Genomic DNA, 22066 nt, shown 5'->3' on the forward strand with positions numbered 1-22066 from the left:
CTTTGGAATTTAATGTAACATCCCATTAAACATTATTTGAATAGACAAAAACAACATTACATTTCAAAGAAAAAAAAAAAAAAAAAAAAACAAACTACAGGCATTTGAAGACTTTTGTCAGAAAGGACATTTTAATAAGTATAAGGACTTTTCACATAATACATTTTCTCTTAAATACAAGACACCAGACATCACATCAAAGCGGAGCTTCAGCCTCATCACACTCATCCTACTTCTTTGCCCACTCCGCTTTTTCCTTATTTTCACGGACAACCTCCTCCAGATATGGCTCAAGGTAAGGAACATCCTACGAAGAACAATGAACAGCAGTTGAAAACAACTTGTATCCGAAAGATGTTTAAAAACAAATTAGTTAAAATTAATATTCTGTCATTTACTCGCCCTCACATCAAATGCATATACACTTCCATGGAAAACAAAAGCCAATGAAGATGGATATGTTGCTATACAATGAAAGTAAATCTTTGTAACAAGCATATTAGAATGATTCTGAAGCTATACGATGTGGGTGAGAAACACCAAAATGTAATAATCAACTAAAAAAAAATCTTTCAAATCTCTTGCATACTGAAACTTTTGTGTTCCACAGAAGGGGCAGCACTAAACATTCTACAAATATAATACACATTTAATGTTAAGATGCTTGTCAATGATATTTGGGACATACAAATACATATTTAGTATACCACAATAATAAACTGAAATCTAAGTGTATATATAACTTTAATAATCCCTCGAGACAATCTCCTTTCCAGGGGTGTAAAATACTTGAGTAATTTTACTCAAAACTATTTTAAACCGACTACTAGTATTTTTACTTGATTTCATTTTTTCAATTTTATTTTCTTACGGTAAACAGAATTTCAAACAGGTAAGAACCAATGAATTTTGTTTTTGTGAATCAAGCACACACGTTTCAACTTTCATCAGGGATATTTCTGGCTTCAAAAGTTCGCCATCAAATCTGAGGAAGCATATTAGGGTAGCAAAATTGCATTTTTTTTGTCCGTTTTGATATAGCCATTGGCTGTCTATACAGTATATTGGCTGAGTGCTCAAGATTGAGAACAAATAAAATTAGTGCAAAAATTAATATTTGTGGCAGCTATGATTGCTTTTTGAGCCAAAATTGTGGTATCAACCCTAATATGCAGAGAGATGGATTATTTTTTCCTAAAAGTCTATGTTTGTGTTCATCTGAAGAAAGTGCTTCATGGGATGGCATGAGGTTTTAAAGGATGGAGTATCCCTTTAAGGGCTGTATTTTTATGTTCCACTGTGCTGCATTTAAATTAGATGTGTTTGACCTGTGACATTGCATTCTGTTTTCTTCCTTTAACCAAACCTTTGTATGTCTGTCTGACAAAACAAGACCTTCGTTCATCTTCGGAACACAAATTAAGATATTTTTGATAAAATCCGATGGCTCAGTGAGGACTCCATTGACAGCAAGATAATTAACACTTTCAGATGCCCAGAAAGCTACTAAAGACATATTTAAAACAGTTCATGTGACTACAGTGGTTCAACCTTAATGTTATGAAGCGACGAGAATACTTTTTGTGTGCCAAAAAAACAAATATCTAGACAAAACAAATACTCTATCTCTAGTGATGTATCAAACTGCCAAAGTCACGTGATTTCAGTAAACGAGGCTTTGTTACGTCATAAGTGTTTCAAAATGTTTCGAAATTTCAATGGTTCACGTGACTTTGGCAGTTTGATACACGCTCCGAACCACTGATTCGAAACAAAAGATTCGTAAAGCTTCATGAAGCAGCGTTTTGAAATCGCCCATCAATAGATTTTGTTGAATAAAGTCGTTATTTTGTTTTTTGGCACACAAAAAGTATTCTCGTCGCTTCATAACATTAAGGTTGAACCACTGTAGTCACGTGAACTGTTTTAAATACGTCTTTAGTAGCTTTCTTGGGCATCTGAAAGTGTTAATCATCTTGCTGCCAATGCAGGCCTCACTGAGCCATCGGATTTTATCAAAAATATCTTGATTTGTGTTCGGAAGATGAACGAAGGTCTTACGGGTGTGAAACGACACGAGGGTGAGTAATTAATGACAGAATTTTCATTTTTGGGTGAACTAACCCTTTAGAGTACAATGTAAAGTTACTTACTCGAGTATGTTTTTGGCCAGATACTTACAGTATCTGTACTTTCACTTAAGTATAATTTGAGTATTTTATTCACCCCCGGTTCTTTCTCACCTCCTCATATTTAGTCCACTGGTCCTTGGGAAGAATCTGTTGCTTCATGGTAAGATCCAGAGCTCTCTTGATGCGGAACATCCTGTCATTGTAAACCGGTTCTGGAAGCCGACGAACGGCCTCTTTCACATTACTGTCCTCGTAGATGGTGTCATCCCGCATCAAACCTATATGACATGAGGCAGAAAGTAGTACGTTTGCATACTATATATTGTTTCTCCTTGAAGGTCACAATTTCTAAACAATGCACTGTCAGCAATGGCACTGCTTACCAAGTTTGTTGAAACCGCATGCGTTGTAGTACCACTTTTTGAAGCCCACCAGGAGCCTGCCGGTTGCAGCTGTACAAGGACAGGAACAAATGACTTAATAATGTGGCGTTTATGGTGACTTACAAGTGTTGTTTGGGTTATTATAGCAGAAAAATCACTGGTAAACTGTCACAGCTGACATGAGATTCAGTTAACGGTCTCTACACATCAGAGAGTGAATCACGGACCATTTATTTCTCTCTAATACTAAGAACACACACACAAAAACAGTTATTACAAGCGATGAGGGAATGTACACACATTTCGACGGGGACACAGTAGAGGACATCAGAGCTTCACATGACAAAACTAACAACTGCGTCAACAAACTGTCATTCTAACCGCACAGAAAGGAGGCGGGCTCTAAAATAACGACAACAAATTAATTAGCTCGCAATTTTAAAAAAATCTCACACAAATAACACATTTTACCTGGTGCCCTCGACGCCATTTCTGTTCACTAGCAAAGTCGCACAGTATTGTGGGATATGTGACGTCTCTTCTTCTTCTTTTAGTTTTATGGCGGGTATACCGCCACCTACTGCATTGGAGTGTGCAAAATCATGGCTTCATGACTTCTACTAAGACCAGTTTCCTACAAAAACCTAATTAAAGCCTTAATAACTTAATATATCCCATTTCCTTCCTAGTTCAATAATGCATTCTTTAAGATTCTTCATTTTCCCCCCTAAATTTCCCACAGTTTATAACATTTTAAATGTATTTATTTGTTCTATCTTTTCTTTGCATTTGCAAATCTATGTTTAATGTGTTAAGAATTGTATGTCCTAACCATAGATTTATGTTTCTACTTTTAAATGCGTTGTTTTGTTTTTTGTATATTGTAATATTCTCTGTTATCTGAATTATAAATGTTGCTCGTAATTAATGATTTGCCTTCAATCTTTCCACATCATCATGATTTAATATGTGACATCTCGTCCGGTGATTACACAGTCTTCTTCTCTCAGCAAGTGATTGGTTGTCATTGGCTGTCACAAATTTTATTTAAAGAGTTTTTCTTCATCAATCTATTTTTTATTTTCTAGGAAACTTTTTAGCTATAATTTTATTTATATTAAATATACACAATTCAGTGTTTTCACACTTCACTGACAAAATATGAGACACAATAAAAAGATTAACATTTATTATGCAGTTTTCTTTATTTTTTCCCCCCACATATTTAGATGCAAGCAACTTTAGGGACAAAGTTGTTCACGATTAATATATGTGGTTTTAGCTCTAACTAGGCTGGTAGAAATGTATTTTCGTGTTCTGAATGTACATACTATAGTAGTTACAATAGCTGAGTAATAACTAGATACTAACCCTGAACCTTCCCCTACATCTAACATTAACCCATGTAGTTTCCTTATCTTACTTTATTGTGTAAGTGCACATACTGAAAAATAAAGTGCAACCACTAACCCTGAACTTATACAAATGCACCAAGGGTAATTATGAACCTCCATTTAAACTGGAATATATAATAAGATGTGAACAAGGGCAGTTCAACTTTTAAAGTCACCACGAAATCAAAATGGACAATTCTTGTTTCTTAATGGAATATTGCAGGATTTGTATTTTTTTTTTTAACTCATGTGCCCTCATAATCTTTAATTAAAATAACTTCCCCTCCCTCTTACATCAACATCTCTTCTCTGATGATGACGTGTTTACTGGCGTGAGGGCGGGGCAACCTGTCACTCACATGAGATCCACCAATAGCAAACCACAACCATTCAATCAATTCTCCATGGACAAAATCAAGTCCCGCCCTACATTTGTTCGTGTTTGAGAAGCAGTTTCACTCAGATAGACATCACAATAGGGAAGAAACGGGTGTGCCTCATACATCTTGAAAAGTGAAGCTGCGGGCTCCTTGATCGCCCCCTGGTGGCTGGATGCAGTACAGGTCATAAACCCTGCCCTCTTTATGTGAACGAATGGCACTCAAGTAAAAAAAAAAACAATTAAATTACGTTTCCAATGAAATTTTCCGACAGATGGTTTTGGTCATTTAAGGTAGTTATCACGCTGATATATATTCGATTGTTCGTTTTTGTGATAAGTTTGATTTTAGCTAGGAATTTGATGCTACAGAAACGGGCCGTATCGTTATGATTGACAGTTGTGATTGACAGCTTCTCCTGAGGACTGTCGGAGCTTCGAAGGGAGATTGAAGATATATAACTATTAGTTTTTGATTTCTGTGTTATTTCACACTGACAAAATGAGTTGTTCAGCAGTAAACTGTAACCGACCAACAGGATTTGACGGATCACTGAGCTTTTTCGGTAACGTTAAATGTGGGCTTTATAGGCTAATTAATAAATGTTATTAGCTAAGATAACGTTAGCCATGACGGGAAAAAGCAGGTGATCGTTATCTGGCAGTTACTAAAGTAATAATTAGCAGGACAAAACTAATGATAGCCTACTCTAATTAATTATAGAGCACTGTCTACAGCAATCGATCTCCTGTAAGGTTAGTTGAACTTGGTTTAAAATGGCAGGACCGTTTCTGACATTTTAGAGTTGTTTCTATTATAAAGTTTATCTACAGAATTTGCTGTTTCAAAAATATTATTGCTATAGAAACAGAATATTATTTTACATGTTGAATTTTAAATTGTGTATAATTTATATATTTAAAATACATCAATTACGATATGTTGTTTTGACCTATCCCAATGTATTGTTGTTATCACTAGTAATTTATTTGAAAACGAACAATGTACATTAATAAACATTCAAATAAATGTAAATTCCTCTTTGCCAGATGTAATTAAATCATTGTTTAAGCCAAGTGAAAAAAGAAAGGAGGAAAAGAATAATTTAATAAACAACAGATAATAAAACAAATGATGACGCAGACGTCTAGGCGGAAGTTTGATACCGCGACTCAGCCTCCGGGCTCCACTGACGATTCCTTCTGCGCATGCCCAGGCTCCAAACTGACGTTTTTGAGTAACATGTCAACGGCCATCGTCGTATGTTTTACGTTCAGTTCGTTACAATGGAAGGAAGCGGCGTCGCGTCGTCCATCTTTTTTTACAGTCTATGGGAAGAAAACACTACTGCAACTCCAGTTTCATGCCGATGTTAAATGTTTATTTATAAAACTATGATCATACAACCCAACTATAAAAAAGTAATTTAATTTAATTCTGTACATCTACAACGTTTTCTGAAATCTTTCGAAGTCTTCAAGAGTGGCTAATGCTACTTCTGAGCAGAAAACGTCATCAGGCAGGAACACCAAGCGATCCAAAGAGATGTAGTTGGGTTGAGATGGTTGGTACTGAGCCCGGCCCAAGTACTCTAGAAACAAGTGCCGCTCTCGGATGCGAAGGAATTTGGCATTAAGGACCTTTGAGAAGTCAAAAAATAATTAGCATGTTGAACAACACAAAGTAAACTCACACTACATGGAACAAAGACATTATTTACCATTTAATACAGCAGAACGGACTGATTATTTCTCTTTGAAAATGCAATTTATATAAATATGACACAGTATTTGAATTCAGTATACAAAACCATGCAATAGAAATACCATGCAAAATGCCTAGCACAGCTCTAAATTTGTGTTTATAATTTTTGTATGAAAGATTAAATAATATGTACCTGTGGGAACTTTGCAATAAGTGAGTGTGGAACATCCATGGTGTTGTGAACGAAGTCAAATATTTGGGTGAGTTTTCTTTTATTAGCGATTAGAACTTTAGGAACAGTGGTGACAATGTGTTGGATTTCATTTCCACGAAATCCAAACTCCAGTTCACAAACCTGGATGAGAGAAAAAAAATGAATATCTGTCACAATATTATGATTTAAAAAAATTAAGCAAGACCAATAAAGTGTCAGACCTTTAGATTCTCCTTAATTGGCTCTAAACTTCCACACAGTAGTCTCGGTAGACGAGTCACAACATTTCGGGTCTGAAAGCATAAATCATGACAACACTCATGGTAAATGTAGCCCTTAGAAAAAAGGTATGAGTGGATCTTAAGAGTGACATTATTTTATGTAATTAAACTTCACCTTCTCAGCACTGAGTCCCAAATGCTGCTGAAAAAATCCAAGGCGGTTGTCAAGCCTCTCAACACTGAAGTTAAGCAGGTATGGAGCTTTGCTCACCATGGCGGCCACAGACTCCTGACTGAACTTCTTTGTTTTCAAATAGGACACCCTTAAAATATACAAGAAGGTAACATTTAGAAGAAAATTAGCAACAAATGAAGCAGTCGGACATCCACAGACATCCACGTCAAGTGTTTCAATGCCCAAGTCAAGGCTCAAATCACTTTCTAAATGCTGCACGTTAGTTTATTTGATTAAGTGGACCTTTTTTCAAAGTCTTGATTTTTTTTTGGCTCTACTAGTTTCAGTTTTCATGCTTGAATGTTCAAAAAACACTTAATCTTCCACATATTTGACACTGTTGCAGCTTCTCTCTTCCCAGTCTGTCAGTAAAGCTCTGTCTCTATGAAGCCCCCCCTACCGAAAAGCTCAATGTGCTCTGATTGGTCGGCTGAACCAGTGTGCTGTGATTGGTCAGCCGCTTTGAGTGTTTTTGGGAAATGTCCCGCCCCTTACCATAACCGCCAATTTCAACACACAACTAACTCAACCAGGCCCCGCTCCTTTATTTTGCATATTCCTTGGGCAGGAATTATTTAAATGAGGAATACTGTGACATGTTCGTTCCCGGAAGAAAACTCAAGACTACAATGGAGGCGTTTCAGGGAGTTCAGAAACAGTGACACTGATATAGAGAATAACTCCCGCTGGAGGGACTGTTTTCATTTCATTTTTCACGCTAAAGAAAGATGAACATGTAAAAAAGCATAATAGGTCCTCTTTAAATTCTCTCTCTAACCTGGCTTCAAGGTTGTCCAGGCTTTCTGTGAGGATGAAGGGGTTCTTGGTGAGCAGTGTGCCCAGTTTAGACTCCTCAACTCCCAGATCTTTGAGGAAGAGTAGTTTGGGTGCAACATCAGCATGGAAGTCAAGCCTAACCAGCATGGAGCCCACATTGGGTCTCCGCTCCAGTTCCCACAGGTTGACACCTGGAAATTGACCAAAAGATTAGACAAATCCAAAAGAATCCAATATAACTTACTAAAGATATGAGACATACCAAGCTGGACAAGTTTGCTGAGAGTTTCTGATTTATCCACATAAGGTCTGAGTGTGAAAGAGTCCGGCGGAAGGGCAGAAGGTACTTGGATCTGGACTGCTTCCTCCTCACTGATTTCCTGAAGCGGAGAAGGACGCACAACTGCATCCAAGCCTATAATATAGTTAGCATGACAATTTAAGTATCAGGGATTCACATGCAAGTATAACTATATATAGGGCATATATACATACCTATATCCGAAAGAGACGCTTGGCTTGATATTTGATGCACGTTAGAATTTTCTAATGGCACAACATGTTTTCCAACCTCTCTCTGAGCGAGATCAGTCTTATTATTATAGAGCTCTGATGAAGCAGCCTGGTGGTCCGTTAAGTTTCGTCTTCCAAACGATGTCCATGTCTCTCTACCGTGTCTCTGTGTGAGACTGTGGACAGGCGGCTGTCCGCGGCTGAGCTGCAGCAGGACGTGATGCGAGCGCTGCTGCAGTGTGCGTGTCGACGGCTGGAGAGCTGCAGATAACGGCCTCGAGAGCAACAAACTCACACATCGCTGACAAAGATGCATGACGACTCAAGCGTTTTCCTGGGTGGAATAAGATTGCGTTACATGATTATAGATCCTCCTAAGAACCAGATTTAATTTTTTTTTTTTTTGTGTGATTTTATTTTTATGTCATTACATTGTTTGGAGCACAAGAAAACACTGACGAAGGCAGAACAGCAGAATGCTTTGTTGAACGTTTGCCAATAAAAATTATTTTAGAGTGCAGACTTTTTGCATTGATGTATTTGGAGCATAAGAAACAAATGGAAAAATATGAATAAAAGATATTTTAGAGGACACTAGTTATTAAAAATAAAATGATATAAGACATGTATATGCAAAAACAAAGTTTTATTTATTTATAAATTTTTAGGTTTCAGGCTATTTTTAACCAAAGTTTGTATAAAGATGATTCTCAACTATGTTATGAAAGATATAACAGAATGATTTGATATACTATTTTATTTTATGCAATATGTGTGTAAAATGGCCATAAATGGGTAGTCACATTCTAAATAATCTAAATATTGTATCTATAAATTGCATATTAATGTGTTCTTGGGGCAACATGCAACGAAAACAAATAAGTGTAATAATGGGAGTAATAACTTTTCATAAGCATATCTCATATTTCATAGGAATATTGATATCGATGTCCTGTTTTGTATCAGAAAGTCAAATTCTGATTTGAAACCCCATAACTTTTTCCGACAAACAATTTGAAAATTAGTCAGATTTAAATGATAATTACAAAACATTATATTGCGCGTTCACGAAACAACGTCTGCTCCCGCGTCAACACAACACGCATGCGTCGTGGTGCTCTCGTGGACACGCATTTGAGATTAATATTTTGTAAATAAAGTGGTAAATTGTTTTTTTTATAACGCAAACAAAGCACTCGCGTCGCTTCATAAAATTAAGGTTAAACCACTGGAGTCACGTGATTACTTTTATGATGTATTTACCCTTTTTGGGCTTGAAAATGGTAGTTGCGTAAATTGTCAATGGAGGGACAGAAAGAGCTCAGATTTCATTAGAGATCTTAATTTGTGTTCCGAATATGAACGAAAGTATTACGGGTTTGGAACGACATGACGGTGAGTAATTAATAAAATAAATTTAATTTAAAACTGTGACATTTATGGTCTCAGTGAAATTCGCTAAAATATAAATGTCCTCTACAGAGGAAAAAAAAAGTCTCTTTCTGGGTCTCTGGAGAATATTGTGAAAATACATATTTGATTAAATAACGCATGCGTCAGTGGGCATTAGATATGACTCCAATGTCACTCATTGCTACAACAACATGATAAAGTCATCTCTGGAGAATGTGAAAAGTGAGACAAATTATGCAGTTTATATTAAAGCAATGTTACAGCGAATACTGTATATATCACAAACATAAACTGACGTCTCGTAAAAATAAGACATTACCTGTTTTCTGTGGCAGCACAAACCTCTTCAGTCTTCACTGATGCGAGTTCACGTGTTGTTTTCAGTCTTTGCTCTTCGCTGGTGAGTCACAGCGCCCCCTAATGCACGGATGATTCATAGAATAATCAATTCAGTCAGGGGACAAAAAGATTAATTAATTACTGTTTATTACAAAAATTACGCAACACGGTAGTACCAAGCCAGGGCTACAGGCAAATTACGTGATGTGTAAGATTATAATAATATAACCTGTTATCAACATTATTTTGAATTGTTTTTATACCAATATGAATAAAACAAGGCATTTAAATAAAGGACTGTACTGCACTGTAACAGATAGTGTTTAATTACTGTGACATACAAAACAGAGTCTAACATCGATAAAACCAAAGTGTGAGACTGCTTTAAAAAGTGCTTGCACAATTACAAAATTTATCTTTACAACAAATGGCACATTATTTTATCCAATAAAATAATAACCAATATATAACATTTGTCTGGCTGACAAGCAAAACTACAGCTGCTTTTGGGTGAATGCTCACAACACTGAAGCTCAGAGAGACTTTAAGGAAGTAGTACTGTTACTGTAGTAGCTTTCTGAAAATCAAAATACACTTTCATTGTATTTTTTTCTAAACATAAAAACTATTAACTTTTAATTTTTTATCTTTGGAGCAGCTAAAATGTTACTCTTTTAAGTTTAAACAACAACGAAAACACTTTCATGAAAGTAAACAATTATGTTGCATGTCAACATGTAATTCTAAGCATGCAAAACAATAAGACTCATTAAATAAAAGCATCTGAAAACATGATTAAAGAAAACCAACTGAAGGCTCAAAGCCTTTGCAAGTTGCTATAAGAAGCACTTTTTCAACATTATAAAAGTCTTTTTTCGCATGTAAGACAGAGAGCACATGTAGTATGCATTAAAATGCACATGCACAGATATACATAACACATCATATACAAACAAAACCATTAAAAAGAATACAATCTGCCAGTGTTGAGCTTTAAGAGTCTATATGATGTGAAATCTGGGGCCAGGGGTGGCGATGATGTCGCTGTAGGGCTCGTCCTGCCTGAGCTCCACTGCCTGCTGTTTCTTTAGCACCAGAAAGCTGTAGAACTTCGCAGCTGCTTGTTTCTTGTTGTTGTTTCTGCACAGTTCCAGCAAGCTGATCGATTCTGCTCCAGTCTTAGCAATGACTCTCTGTAGAACGCAAGAGGAATAAAAAGGGTATTTATTGATATAAAATCAGTTTATGCTTCTTATTAAACTGAATGTTTAAGTTCTGCCAAACCTGTAAACCGTGCAGCATCTGCTGCGTTCTCTTGTTCCACCTCCTCTCTTCCTGATCCTGGTCCCCGCTCTGACCTTCTTCCTCCTTTTAAACAAAAGTTCAGATTTAAAGGGAACCTTTTACAAAGTCTTGATTTTGTTTTTGGGCTCTACTAGAATAGGTTTTCATGCTTAAATATTCAAAAAACACCTTATTTTTTCCACATATTCTCCATTGTTGCAGCTCCTCTCTTCCCAGTCTGTCAGTAACGCTCTGTTTAGTTCCTGTCTCTATGAAGCCCCTCCTTCTGAAAGCACAATGTGCTCTGATTGGTCGGTTGGACCAATGTGTTGTGATTGGTCAACCGCTTCGAGCGTGTTTGGGAAATGTCCCGCCCCTTACCATAACCGCCAGTTTCATCACACTACTAACTAACTCAACCAGGCCCCGCCCCTTTATTCTGGGAATTATTTAAATGAGGAATATTATGACCTGTTCCTTCCCGGAAGAAAACTCAAGACTACAATGGAGGCGTTTCAGGGATTTCAGAAGCAGTGCATGCTAATATAGAGAATAACTCCCGCTGGAGGGACTTTGTAACTTTTCTGCCTACGTCACGCGTGACCTTTCTAACGTGATTACGTAATGCGTGGTGCATAGCAGAGCTATTGCAAGACGAGCATTTGTGGTTAAAAAGTATATAATTTTTTATTTTTTTTTAGAAAATGACTAGATACTATTTCACTAGATAAGTCCCTTATTCCTCGTCTGGGATCATGTAGAGCTCTTTGAAGCTGCAATTTGGACCTTCAACCCGTTGGTCCCTGTTGAAGTCCACTATATGGAGAAAAATCCTGGAATGTTTTCCTCAAAAACCTTAATTTCTTTTCGACTGAAGAAAGAAAGACATGAACAACTTGGATGACATGGGGGTGAGTAAATTATCAGGAAATTTTAATTCTGAAGTGAACTAGCGACTGCAGAATGTTTGGTTGTACTAAACAGGTTTTCTTATTAAAAAAAATAAGAATAATATCAGTTTTTCCTCTTTTAACTCCTTGATTTGTGGCTGTTAAAGCCTCCTCACCTCGTCTTCCTCCTCATCATCCTTCTTCTCTTTGCTCTTCTCTCCTATTAGGTCGAGCTCAGGGATGAGCTGTGAGATGCTGGTTGGCTCCTCAGGGGGAAGGTCCACCTGCTGCATGTTCACGTGCCGCGTGGAAACAATGGAGGAACGATCATCCTCGAGCATCTGTAGGAAAATAGGTGAGAGCACAGAATTAGAAAACCACATACAGTGGGGTCAAAAGGCCACACTGAAAACCTGCGATTCAAAATCTCACAGGTAAGGCAGGCTCTGCGTCCTGAGCTTTGCGCTTTTGTCCGCGGTGTCCAGATGGAGGAGGCATGACTGATTCATCGAGGGTCGTGCGACTGCCCTCCATGGCTGAAGCCTGCAGAACACTGGGCTCCTCCAAGATGGTCTGATCTGCAAGAAGCCAAACACGGGTATTAGTCACAAACTAGTGAACTACTGTTCAAAAGTTTAGGGTTAGTAAAAGTTCTTGAAACAAGCTTGCATTTATTTGATCAAAAATACAGTAAAAACAATAATATTGTGAAATATTATTACAATTTGAGATAACTGTTTTTTATTTGATTATATTGTAAAATGTAATTTATTCCTGTGGTCAAAGCTGAATTTTCAGCATCATTACTGCAGTCTTCAGTGTCACATGATCATTCAGAAATCATTTTAATTTGCTGATTTGCTGCTCAAGAAACATTTCTGATTATTATCAATGTTGAAAACAGTTGTGCTGCTTAATATTTGTGTGGAAACTGTGATACTTTTTTTTCAGGATTCTTTGATGAATAGAACGTTCAAAAGAATCTTATTGTTCCCGAACGTTTGAACATTAGTGTATCTCAAAGCATCAAAATAACCGTCTATCAGTTACAGTTGGATTTACAGTCAGGTTATCATGGTATCACGTGCCTTATGATCCAATTAGTAGTTAGTAGAGCTGCACAATTCTGGATAAATTGGGAATCAAAACCATTCCTTTTTCCTTTTCCATTTTTTAAATAGAAATCATGATTCTCCCTAGATTCTAAATGTAATAAATAAATAAACATGTAATTTACTAGAGGTTCTGACAAAGTGTTAATTGCTGCAGTCTATATTAAAATATTTAATTAATTTGAATTAATTTTTTATAAAATGAAATGAATGATTCAGTGACTCACTCATAAAGACTTCACTTGTTTCATTACTGGATGAATCAGCGATTTTGAACGAATATCTTGAATGAATGATTCAAAGACAAATACTTTTTTTTAAAGTCACATCACTGGTATAACAATGTTACAATTGTTAACAATTGATACAATATTTATTTGAAGCATCAAGTTACTTTCAAAAGGTGATTAACTCTATTTTGATCACTATCGTAGACATCAGTGTATATATCCGAACTATAAACTTTTATCCTGGTACATTGAATTACTGTAACACAGAAATAATAATACTGTGTGGTTGAAAAGACTGTTTCCTAACTATACATGACAACTGCTCTCTCTGGCTCAGAATGCAGATCTGAATGTTTGCTTGTCAAATAGACATCTAGCCGAATCGTTGTCATTTAGGAATATGATCACATGGGTGTTTGAATCAAGATCGCAATCTTTTAACAATAAATTGTGCAGCTCTGGTGAGTCAGCCTATCTTACCAATGATGTCTCTTTGCTGAGACAAGGCCTCTTCTCGAGGAACCTCAGGGTTCTCCAGGTCTTTGAGGAACTCGTCCAAGCTGTCTGCTTCTCCACCCTTCCTCCTCTTCCTCAGTTCATCGGGCACCAGAGGGGTCAGGCAGCGTGTGAACATCTGCAAAGAGGGGTACAGTTCTTTTTGCAGCAATTCATTGTGTAGCTACACTGTTTAATGGCAAGACTACAAAAACCTGTCCAAATAAGTTGATTTCTGTGTATAATAATGAGCGAAATAGTGCCAGAAACTGACATATCCGAGGCTACTTATGTATTTTGTTGCACTAAAGCCTGTATTAATGTCTCACAGCTTGTTCCAGGGATCTGTCCTGACCTTGAGCAGTCTGCTGTTCCAGAGGGGCTGAGCTGGCAGAGAAAACAGCTTCTCCACTCCTCCTGTTTCCTTCCACATCATCAGCTTCTTGGTAGGGGGAGCCAGATCCAGAGTGGTGACAATGTCAGAGTAGTCGCTCAGCTGGGCACGGATGGTCTTACTGTCCAGCTCCTTCACACTGTCCACAATCAGCTTCCTCTTTCTTTTTGCTTTGGTTTCTTTCACTGGTAATATAAGAGTATGGTATGATGAAAGGCATCTAAGATGATTACATTTTGTTTGCAAGAGAACTTCAGGTGCATTGGCACAAAATGCTGTTAAGTAACTAACTTTTTTTTTTTTTATTGTTTCACAAGCTCACTATAGAGTATTGTACATTAAAAACCTAATAAATTGTTTTGTTTTTGTTAAAGGGATAGGAAAAATTCTATGAAAATTCTGTCATTATTTACTCACCCTCATGCTGTTCTAAACCTGTATGATTTTCTTTCTTCTGTGGAACTTAAAAGGAGATAAGTTGGAATCCAAACTGTTTTCGGTTCCCACTGACATCCATTATATGAAAAAATACAATGGAAGTCAATGGGAACCAACTGTTTGGTTACCAACATTCTTCAAAATTTCTTCTTTTATGTTCCACAGAAGAAAGAACATGTTTGGAACAACATGAGAGTGAGTAAATTATTACATAATTTTCATTTTTGAGTGGAAAAATGAAAAATGTCCCTTTAATAAACAATTACATACATTTACATTTAATTTTTATCAAGAAATTATATGTCAGAAACATTATTAAAAAAAAAAGACAACAAAATAGCAAAGGTTAAATAGCAAATTGTACAGCTATAAAAATATACAAATAACTACAAAATAACTCCACAACAGCTAAAAATTCATCAACATACATTTGTTCGAAATGAATGGCATTATCATTTTAAATATAATTGAATAATCATAATTAAATTTAATTAATTTAATAATTAGAAAATATAAACAATATTATTAAATGTATATATTTATAATGTTATATGGAATATTGATAATATACGAATATAAAATAATATACTACACAAAAAAACTTGTTTATAATTTTTTTATAAAATGTTAGGGGTGTCACAATATATTTCAATACAATACCGTATCGTGGATAGTGACGATATGTATCGTGTATAGTTCACCCAAAATAAAAAATTACTGTGTGAGAAAAAATTCATGTTTACAGAGTTTTAGTGTCAGTACTACATTAAACTACTATATATAATGTTGAATATAATGTATAATAATGCAATGTGGGAATATTTGTGGGTCCCTGATAATGCCAAATGTCTTGTGTCACCAGTAAAAAGTGGCCTACATTATCTAATCAATGACAGAGTGCAAGCATATTCATATTTTTTCTGTATTTTCAGCTTCAGGATCATGAATATTTTTATTTTGCTATCAACATTGTCCTATGCATTGGGTTACCAGCAGCAAGTCCAAGCCTATTAATTTCCACCCCCAATGTAATACCAAATTTAGCATTTTAATCAATAGTTAATTTTTTGTTAGCCTTTTACCATATGTCTTGAAGTATCGCAATAATATTGTTTTGTGAGATATGTATCGAATCATGACATGAGTGCATCGTTACATCCCTACAAAATGTAGTTCATGTCAGTCAGCTACATAACTTTACCTTGATGACATATTTAAATCAGCAGAAACTATATGATCAGTGAACGCAAGACATCGTGGTGGTTGAGCCCTGTATTACTGCACTACTATTTATCTGTTCTGGCTGACCTGTGATGTCAATGGGCTCCAAAGCAAAAGCCTCCTCCTCATTATGGACTAGGGTGGTCTGTTCAGTCTGGTCTGTCATGGTGGGCAGCTGCTCAACAGGACCAGAATCAGGACTGTCTGGACCTCCTGCTGCTATTGGACAAAATACAACATTTCTATTATTATGCAAACATGTAATATAGATGTTAATTATATCATATGCTTTCTTACGTGAAAGGTTGTCAAAATCATCATCATCATCTCCACCGTGGTCTTGGGGCATCATCACACCCTCAGAGATGGCAGGAGGGTCGTCAAAAATACCACCTCCATCCTCGTTGCTGAGAAGCTTGTCCACTGTAAGTACAGCAAGCAGCCAGTCTCTCAGTCTCAACGGATGCTTTTAAATGCAGCTTTGTGCTTATGGATGACTCTCTTACCCAGCATGCCTCCCTCTGTGCTCTCCATAGGGTTGTCTCCAAAGTCGTCCTTGTACTGGTCGTACTCTAGGTGATTGGGCTTGTCGGCCATCTGTACGCTACTTGACTCTGACTCCAGCAGCAGGTTAGATGCGGACGCCCCGTGGATGATGTCCACTTCAAATGCACCTTCCTCTCGCATCATCTCTCGGTCATCCATCCCAAAATCAGCTGTTGAGGAAAATGTGTTGGCTTTGGTTTGAGGTTGAGTGCAATGTGGGTGCATAATCAGTTTAAAGGGGACCTATTATACCCTTTTTTTAAAGTCTTGGTTTTGTTTTTGGGCTCTACTAGAATACGTTTTCATGCTTGAATGTTCAAAAAACATTATTTTTCACTGTTTAGTTCCTGTCCCCTCCTTCCGAAAAGAGCACTGTGCTCTGATTGGTCGGCTGACCAGTGTGTTGTGATTGGTCAAGCGCTTCGAGCATGTTTGGGAAATGTCCCGCCCCTTACCATAACTGTGAGTTTCAACAAACTATTTTGCATATGTCTTGGGTGGGAATTATTTAAATGAGGAATACTGTGACGTGTTCAGTCCAGGAAGAAAACTCAAGACTACAATTGAGGAGTTTCAGGGAGTTCAGAAACAGTGACACTGATATAGAGAATAACTCCCGCTGGAGGGACTTTGCAGAACTTTTTCATGCTCAAACAGCCACATTACACACTAAAGAAAGTTGTAAAAAAGCAGAATAGGACCCCTTTAAATTATTCAAAAATAATACTAAATAAGCAGTATGAATAATACAAACAGCTTTGATCCACAACAAGCATGTGAGTAAAGAGGATGCTTTTTATGCCATACCAAAATCATTCTCTTGCAGTAGACTGAGGTTTCCCACTTCCTCTCGCATGGTGATCTCCTCCACACGGGACTGATTCAGGGTGAACTGTTGAGCAACGTCAATGTCGCTACAATCCACAACACAGGGAAGAAGGGTCAACACTGACGGCAACTACTACAGTTGATATCAAGAAGTTAAAGTTGCACTTACTCCAAGTCCGGAAGAGGCTGATCGAAGTCATGAAATTCCTCGGGTAATGTAATGGCGTTGTAGGCAGCTTCACGGTTCTCCTCAGGCAGGTCGACCACACCTGTGTCAAACAATACACAATATATTATATCTCTTGCAGTGCAACAGGATCAACTTCTTATGTACTCCAGACACAACTTTACCTGGGCGAAAAGCCATTTTAATCTTAATAAAAGCCTCATTGCAGTCTGCCAGCAGGTACTTGGCTTTTCTGTGGTAGATCCTCACCACGCCCAGGAGTAAGTGACCAGATGTACGGAGAGCCATTTTTACCTATCAAATTAAGCACATATTAGAAGTAAATGGAGTTGCTCGGTCATGATATCAATTTGCAAGCATCCCAGAGGGAATTTCTAATGTGATTTTAGAACGGTTTTTGATTTATGAGTAAAAGTCTGTGAACATTACTTAAAGAGATTTCACAGTTTGCTCTAAACAGAGATGACAGTAGCAACGTTTACTTGCACCCAAATAATCTGTTTATAATTGGATTTATGTCTCAATTGCGCTGAAAAGCCTTCATGTAAACACTTTAATCGATCCGAATGAAATTTTGATCGAATTGAAAGGAATGGTTGAAGACTTGAAATAATCAGATCAACAGGAAAAAAATTAAGCATGTAAACACAGGAATCTGACTATTTTCTCGGATTCAGATTCAAAAATACCTTTGATGTGTATGTTTACATCATACGAACTTGCATATATTTTGCATATAATGTCTGGTCATTGGATGAGACTGAATATTTACTAAATTTTTGCTAAAAAAGCTCTTCTGACATGGTCAGTCAGTTTTTTTTTAGATGTTATCAAGGCATCTATACTCATTGTAGCTCCAGTGACATTATCGCAGTGCTGAACGTGCTGACTGGGCACTATGAAGTTTAGTCCTGAACACACATAATAATAATGCACATGTAAATGAATATGTGCATCGCATTACATGCATGCATTTAGGGTTCATATTAACAGAACTTTCAGAATCTGCAAAATTCTGAATGAAAATTTGTGCATGTAAACATACCCAGTCACACCTCAAATGTGGTTGGGTCTTAGGACTAAAAACTCACCAGTAATATTACTCTAAATAGGTCTGAAATACATTTCGAAACAACACAGAACAAAAATGGAATCCACAAAAAACCTAAACAGTGTGATTTCAAGAGAAACCATTAACCTTTGGAGAGATGATGCTCTCTACGCTGCTCTCCAGATTGCACTCAAACACATGTGCTTTGGTCAGCTTCTTATCCCAGTGGGCCGCCAACCAGATTTTGGCCAGCGGCCCACGTTTGCTGAGGACAAAGTGGGCGTAGAACATCGTCCCTGCACCTTCTCACACTGAGGTGGAGGGGGACGCTGAACCTGCAGAATAAAATGGCACTGGTGTTAGGTATAACACTACATCATAATTAATTACTGATTTGATTGCTCCTAAAGGGGATATGTGTAATTTTTTATGTTAAAACTTTCCTCTGTCTCAGCATAATATGCAGAGATAACTTTAACCAAGCCATATATAGTTTGATGCCCTTTGAAATGTGTAAATACTGTGGCGGTATCAAAACATTGCTGTTTGTTTGAGGTTGTGCTGGACTGATGGTCAGATTTTTTCTGTTGTAAAAGTAAAGTAAGGATTACTCTTTATTTTTCTGTACTTTAATCACAGTTACTTCTGATGTAATTGCATTAAATACTGTATAGACTAGAATATATTATCTAGAAAAATTCTATATAATATATATATATATATATGACCCTGGACCACAAAACCAGTCATAAGTCGCACGGGTATATTTGTAGCAATAGCCAACAATACACTGTATGGGTCAAAATTATCTTTTTTTCTTTTATGCCAAAAATCATTAGGATATTAAGAAAAGATCATGTTCCATGAAGATATTTTGTTAATTTCCTACCATAAATATATAAAAAATGTATATAAAAAAATTTAAATTACCCTTTACCCTTATGACTGTATATATATATATATATATATATATATGTACACTACCAGTCAAAAGTTTGGAAACATTACTATTTTTAATGTTTTTGAACGAAGTCTCTTATGCTCATTAAGGCTGCATTTATTTCATAATAAATACAGAAAAAACAATAATATAGTAAAATATTATTACAATTTAAAATTATGGTTTTCTATTTTAATATACTTTAAAATACAATTTATTTCTGTGATGGAAAGCTGAATTGTCAGCATCATTACTCCAGTCTTCAGTGTCACATGATCCTTCAGAAATCACTCTAATATGATGATTTATTATCAATGTTGGAAACAGTTGTGCTGCTTAATATTATTTTATAACCTGTGATACTTTTTCAGGATTCATTGATGAATAAAAGGTTAAAAAGAACAGCATTTATTCAAAATATAAATCTTTTCTAACAATATAAATCTTTTCTATCACTTTTTATCAATTTAACATATCCGTGCTGAATAAAAGTATTAATTTATTTAAAAAAAAAAAGAAAGAAAAAGAATTACTGACCCCAAACTTTTGAACAGTAGTGTATATTGTTACAAAAGATTTCTATTTTAAATAAATGCTGATATTTTTTAACTTTTTATTCATCAAAGAATCCTGAAAAAGTATCACAGGTTATAAAATAATATTAAGCAGCACAACTGTTTCCAACATTGATAATAAATCATCATATTACAATGATTTCTGAAGGATCATGTGACACTGAAGACTGGAGTAATGATGCTGACAATTCAGCTTTGCATCACAGAAATAAATTATATTTTGAAGTATATTAAAATAGAAAAACATAATTTTAAATTGTAATAATATTTCACAATATTATAGTTTTTTCTGTGTTTATTATAAAATAAATATAGCCTTAATGAGCATAAGAGACTTCATTCAAAAACATTAAAAATAATAATGTTTCCAAACTTTTGACCGGTAGTGTATATGGAATCACAGTGATGATTCCAACGCATGCACTTAAATGCATTTTTAGTTATGTTTTCGCTGAAAGTACTTACGCGGAACGGTCCTATCATAGCTTTTCGTATTTAGCATCAAAATTTAACGTCTAATTTTAAAATGTATCTTTACAGTGTAACTTTCTCTCTTTAAATCGGTCAGTTCAAGAATAATTTATGCAATTGTATATTGTTTATTTGAAAGAAAAGAGCCAGTTTATGTCTGAACTGGTCGAGGTTGATATAGGATTTATAAAGTAATTAGCAATAAGTAATACTTTTTAGAGAGAGTAATTAGTAATCTAACTACACTGTTGAAGATGTAATTAGTAGCTAGTAATGAATTACTTTTTTAGAGTAACTTACCCAACAAAGTTAGTATAAGTTGCTAGTTATTTAAGAGACTGCTTGCCTTGTTTTGTTGTTTATCAAAAATGTAAACAAAACCATTTGGTGATATTATAGTTTACATTTTAGGAGTGTAATGATCCTAATGATGTACTACTTGAATATTTGATGCAAGAACTGTACTAAGGTGAAAGTACACGTATTCATTGATATTTATATAGTTTTTATTTTTTGAAATAAAAGAATTATCTCCCCATCAGTACAGAGATGGGCGTGTGACTGTAAGTGATGGCGGGGCCTGTGTGATGCGCACCCTGCACTTTTATTATTTAAACTCTTAATGGCTTTGTTTCTGGGCTGTAATATTCTACGAAATGTATGTTAAAATTAATGAGCGTTAATAATGTAACACGAAGGACAACTGTTTTTAAAGGCTGCGGCTAAAAGAAGAGCTAACAAGCTAACGGTCTGCTGTCGCGAGATCAACATCTGCCTGGAATTTGTGCTGCGGCTCGTGCCATGTGCGGATTTTGCTCGTGCATTGCATGCGCAAAGGCGTCAAACGCATTCTTCACATTGTCATTTAGCGTTAAGACATATTTTGTGATAACATAAAGAGCTGATGCTGTACAGCGTCTGTCACTTGTCACTGGTGTAGGGAGGGAGAATGGGATTTTCTAGCAAGTTTCATGACGAAAACTAATGGTGATGATTCCAACGCATGCACTTAAATGCATTTTCAGTTATGTTTTCGCCGAAAGTACTTACGCGGAACGTTCCTATCGTAGCTTTCCGTATTTAGCAACCGTATCTAGGGTACCTTTCTCACCCTCCTCCCACCGTAGGGTTTCACTAAAACAAACAAAATGGCGACGCCCCCTCCCGCCGCGAGCTTCATATAAAACGAGCTGGATGTTTCTACTGCATGAATGACAGAAAAACACAGTTCATGTACATAGTAACTGAGAATGAATATTACAGAGAATACAAATTAATGACTCTTTTATTTTTCTATGAATTAGGCTTTCATTAATTTGTGTAATTTGGGTTGAGCTAACGTTAGAGTCCATGCTCTGGCAATGGGCTCTATATTTAATAAGGCACAATTTTCTCAGGAAGAACAAGTTGCTATTTTTACGTTAATAACAGTGGGAATTATGATTATAGAAAGTACTGCTTTATCTCTAGGCCTATTCTTGGAACTATGACAGGTTCAGAAAAATGAAAGTTGTATTTTTACATACAAAGTAGCAACAGAAATTATTAGGTTGATGACAAACCCTAATTTACACTGGAATAGTCAAATAAAGCAGTTTGCAATCATGGACTTTAAATCACAAGCACTGAAAATAAAATATAAACCCGCAATACAATAAGAAAATTTACTTTAAAATGGAAGTCTGCGTCTTCAAAATGT

The 22066-nt window shown here is 36.1% G+C and overlaps 3 protein-coding genes across 5 annotated transcripts; all 3 read right to left on the bottom strand.

Annotated features, from left to right (window-relative positions):
* Window positions 1–109: 109 nt before the first annotated feature.
* LOC127500883 (cytochrome b-c1 complex subunit 7) lies at window positions 110–3078 on the bottom strand. 2 transcript variants are annotated; one of them, XM_051872467.1, is made up of 4 exons: window positions 2987–3078; window positions 2516–2584; window positions 2244–2410; window positions 110–307 (listed from the first exon to the last, which is right to left on the bottom strand). In XM_051872467.1, the coding sequence occupies exons 1-4, from the start codon at window positions 3003–3005 to the stop codon at window positions 230–232; spliced, it is 333 nt and encodes a 110-aa protein (XP_051728427.1). In that variant the 5' UTR covers window positions 3006–3078; the 3' UTR covers window positions 110–229. The 2 variants fall into 2 exon arrangements, with proteins under 2 accessions (XP_051728427.1, XP_051728426.1); XM_051872466.1 differs by lacking the exon at window positions 2987–3078 and adding an exon at window positions 2816–2933.
* A 2570-nt stretch (window positions 3079–5648) lies between these two features.
* Window positions 5649–9813, bottom strand: mterf3 (mitochondrial transcription termination factor 3). The gene is made up of 8 exons (XM_051872456.1): window positions 9686–9813; window positions 7936–8287; window positions 7703–7855; window positions 7442–7631; window positions 6604–6751; window positions 6429–6500; window positions 6187–6348; window positions 5649–5929 (listed from the first exon to the last, which is right to left on the bottom strand). Exons 2-8 carry the CDS (start codon window positions 8267–8269, stop codon window positions 5735–5737), a joined length of 1254 nt encoding a protein of 417 aa, XP_051728416.1. The 5' UTR covers window positions 8270–8287; window positions 9686–9813; the 3' UTR covers window positions 5649–5734.
* Window positions 9814–9835: 22 nt separating this feature from the next.
* rad21b (RAD21 cohesin complex component b) lies at window positions 9836–21576 on the bottom strand. 2 transcript variants are annotated; one of them, XM_051872451.1, is made up of 14 exons: window positions 21418–21576; window positions 18529–18716; window positions 17495–17624; window positions 17313–17412; window positions 17123–17229; window positions 16276–16485; window positions 16067–16192; window positions 15857–15985; window positions 14072–14295; window positions 13702–13855; window positions 12312–12457; window positions 12056–12220; window positions 10990–11073; window positions 9836–10898 (listed from the first exon to the last, which is right to left on the bottom strand). In XM_051872451.1, exons 2-14 carry the CDS (start codon window positions 18670–18672, stop codon window positions 10707–10709), a joined length of 1911 nt encoding a protein of 636 aa, XP_051728411.1. In that variant the 5' UTR covers window positions 18673–18716; window positions 21418–21576; the 3' UTR covers window positions 9836–10706. The 2 variants fall into 2 exon arrangements, with proteins under 2 accessions (XP_051728411.1, XP_051728410.1); XM_051872450.1 differs by having other exon boundaries at window positions 15857–15988; window positions 21418–21575.
* Between the last annotated feature and the right edge of the window lie 490 nt (window positions 21577–22066).

Source organism: Ctenopharyngodon idella, chromosome 19, assembly GCF_019924925.1.
Source record: "Ctenopharyngodon idella isolate HZGC_01 chromosome 19, HZGC01, whole genome shotgun sequence".
Taxonomy (NCBI): Eukaryota; Metazoa; Chordata; class Actinopteri; order Cypriniformes; family Xenocyprididae; genus Ctenopharyngodon; species Ctenopharyngodon idella.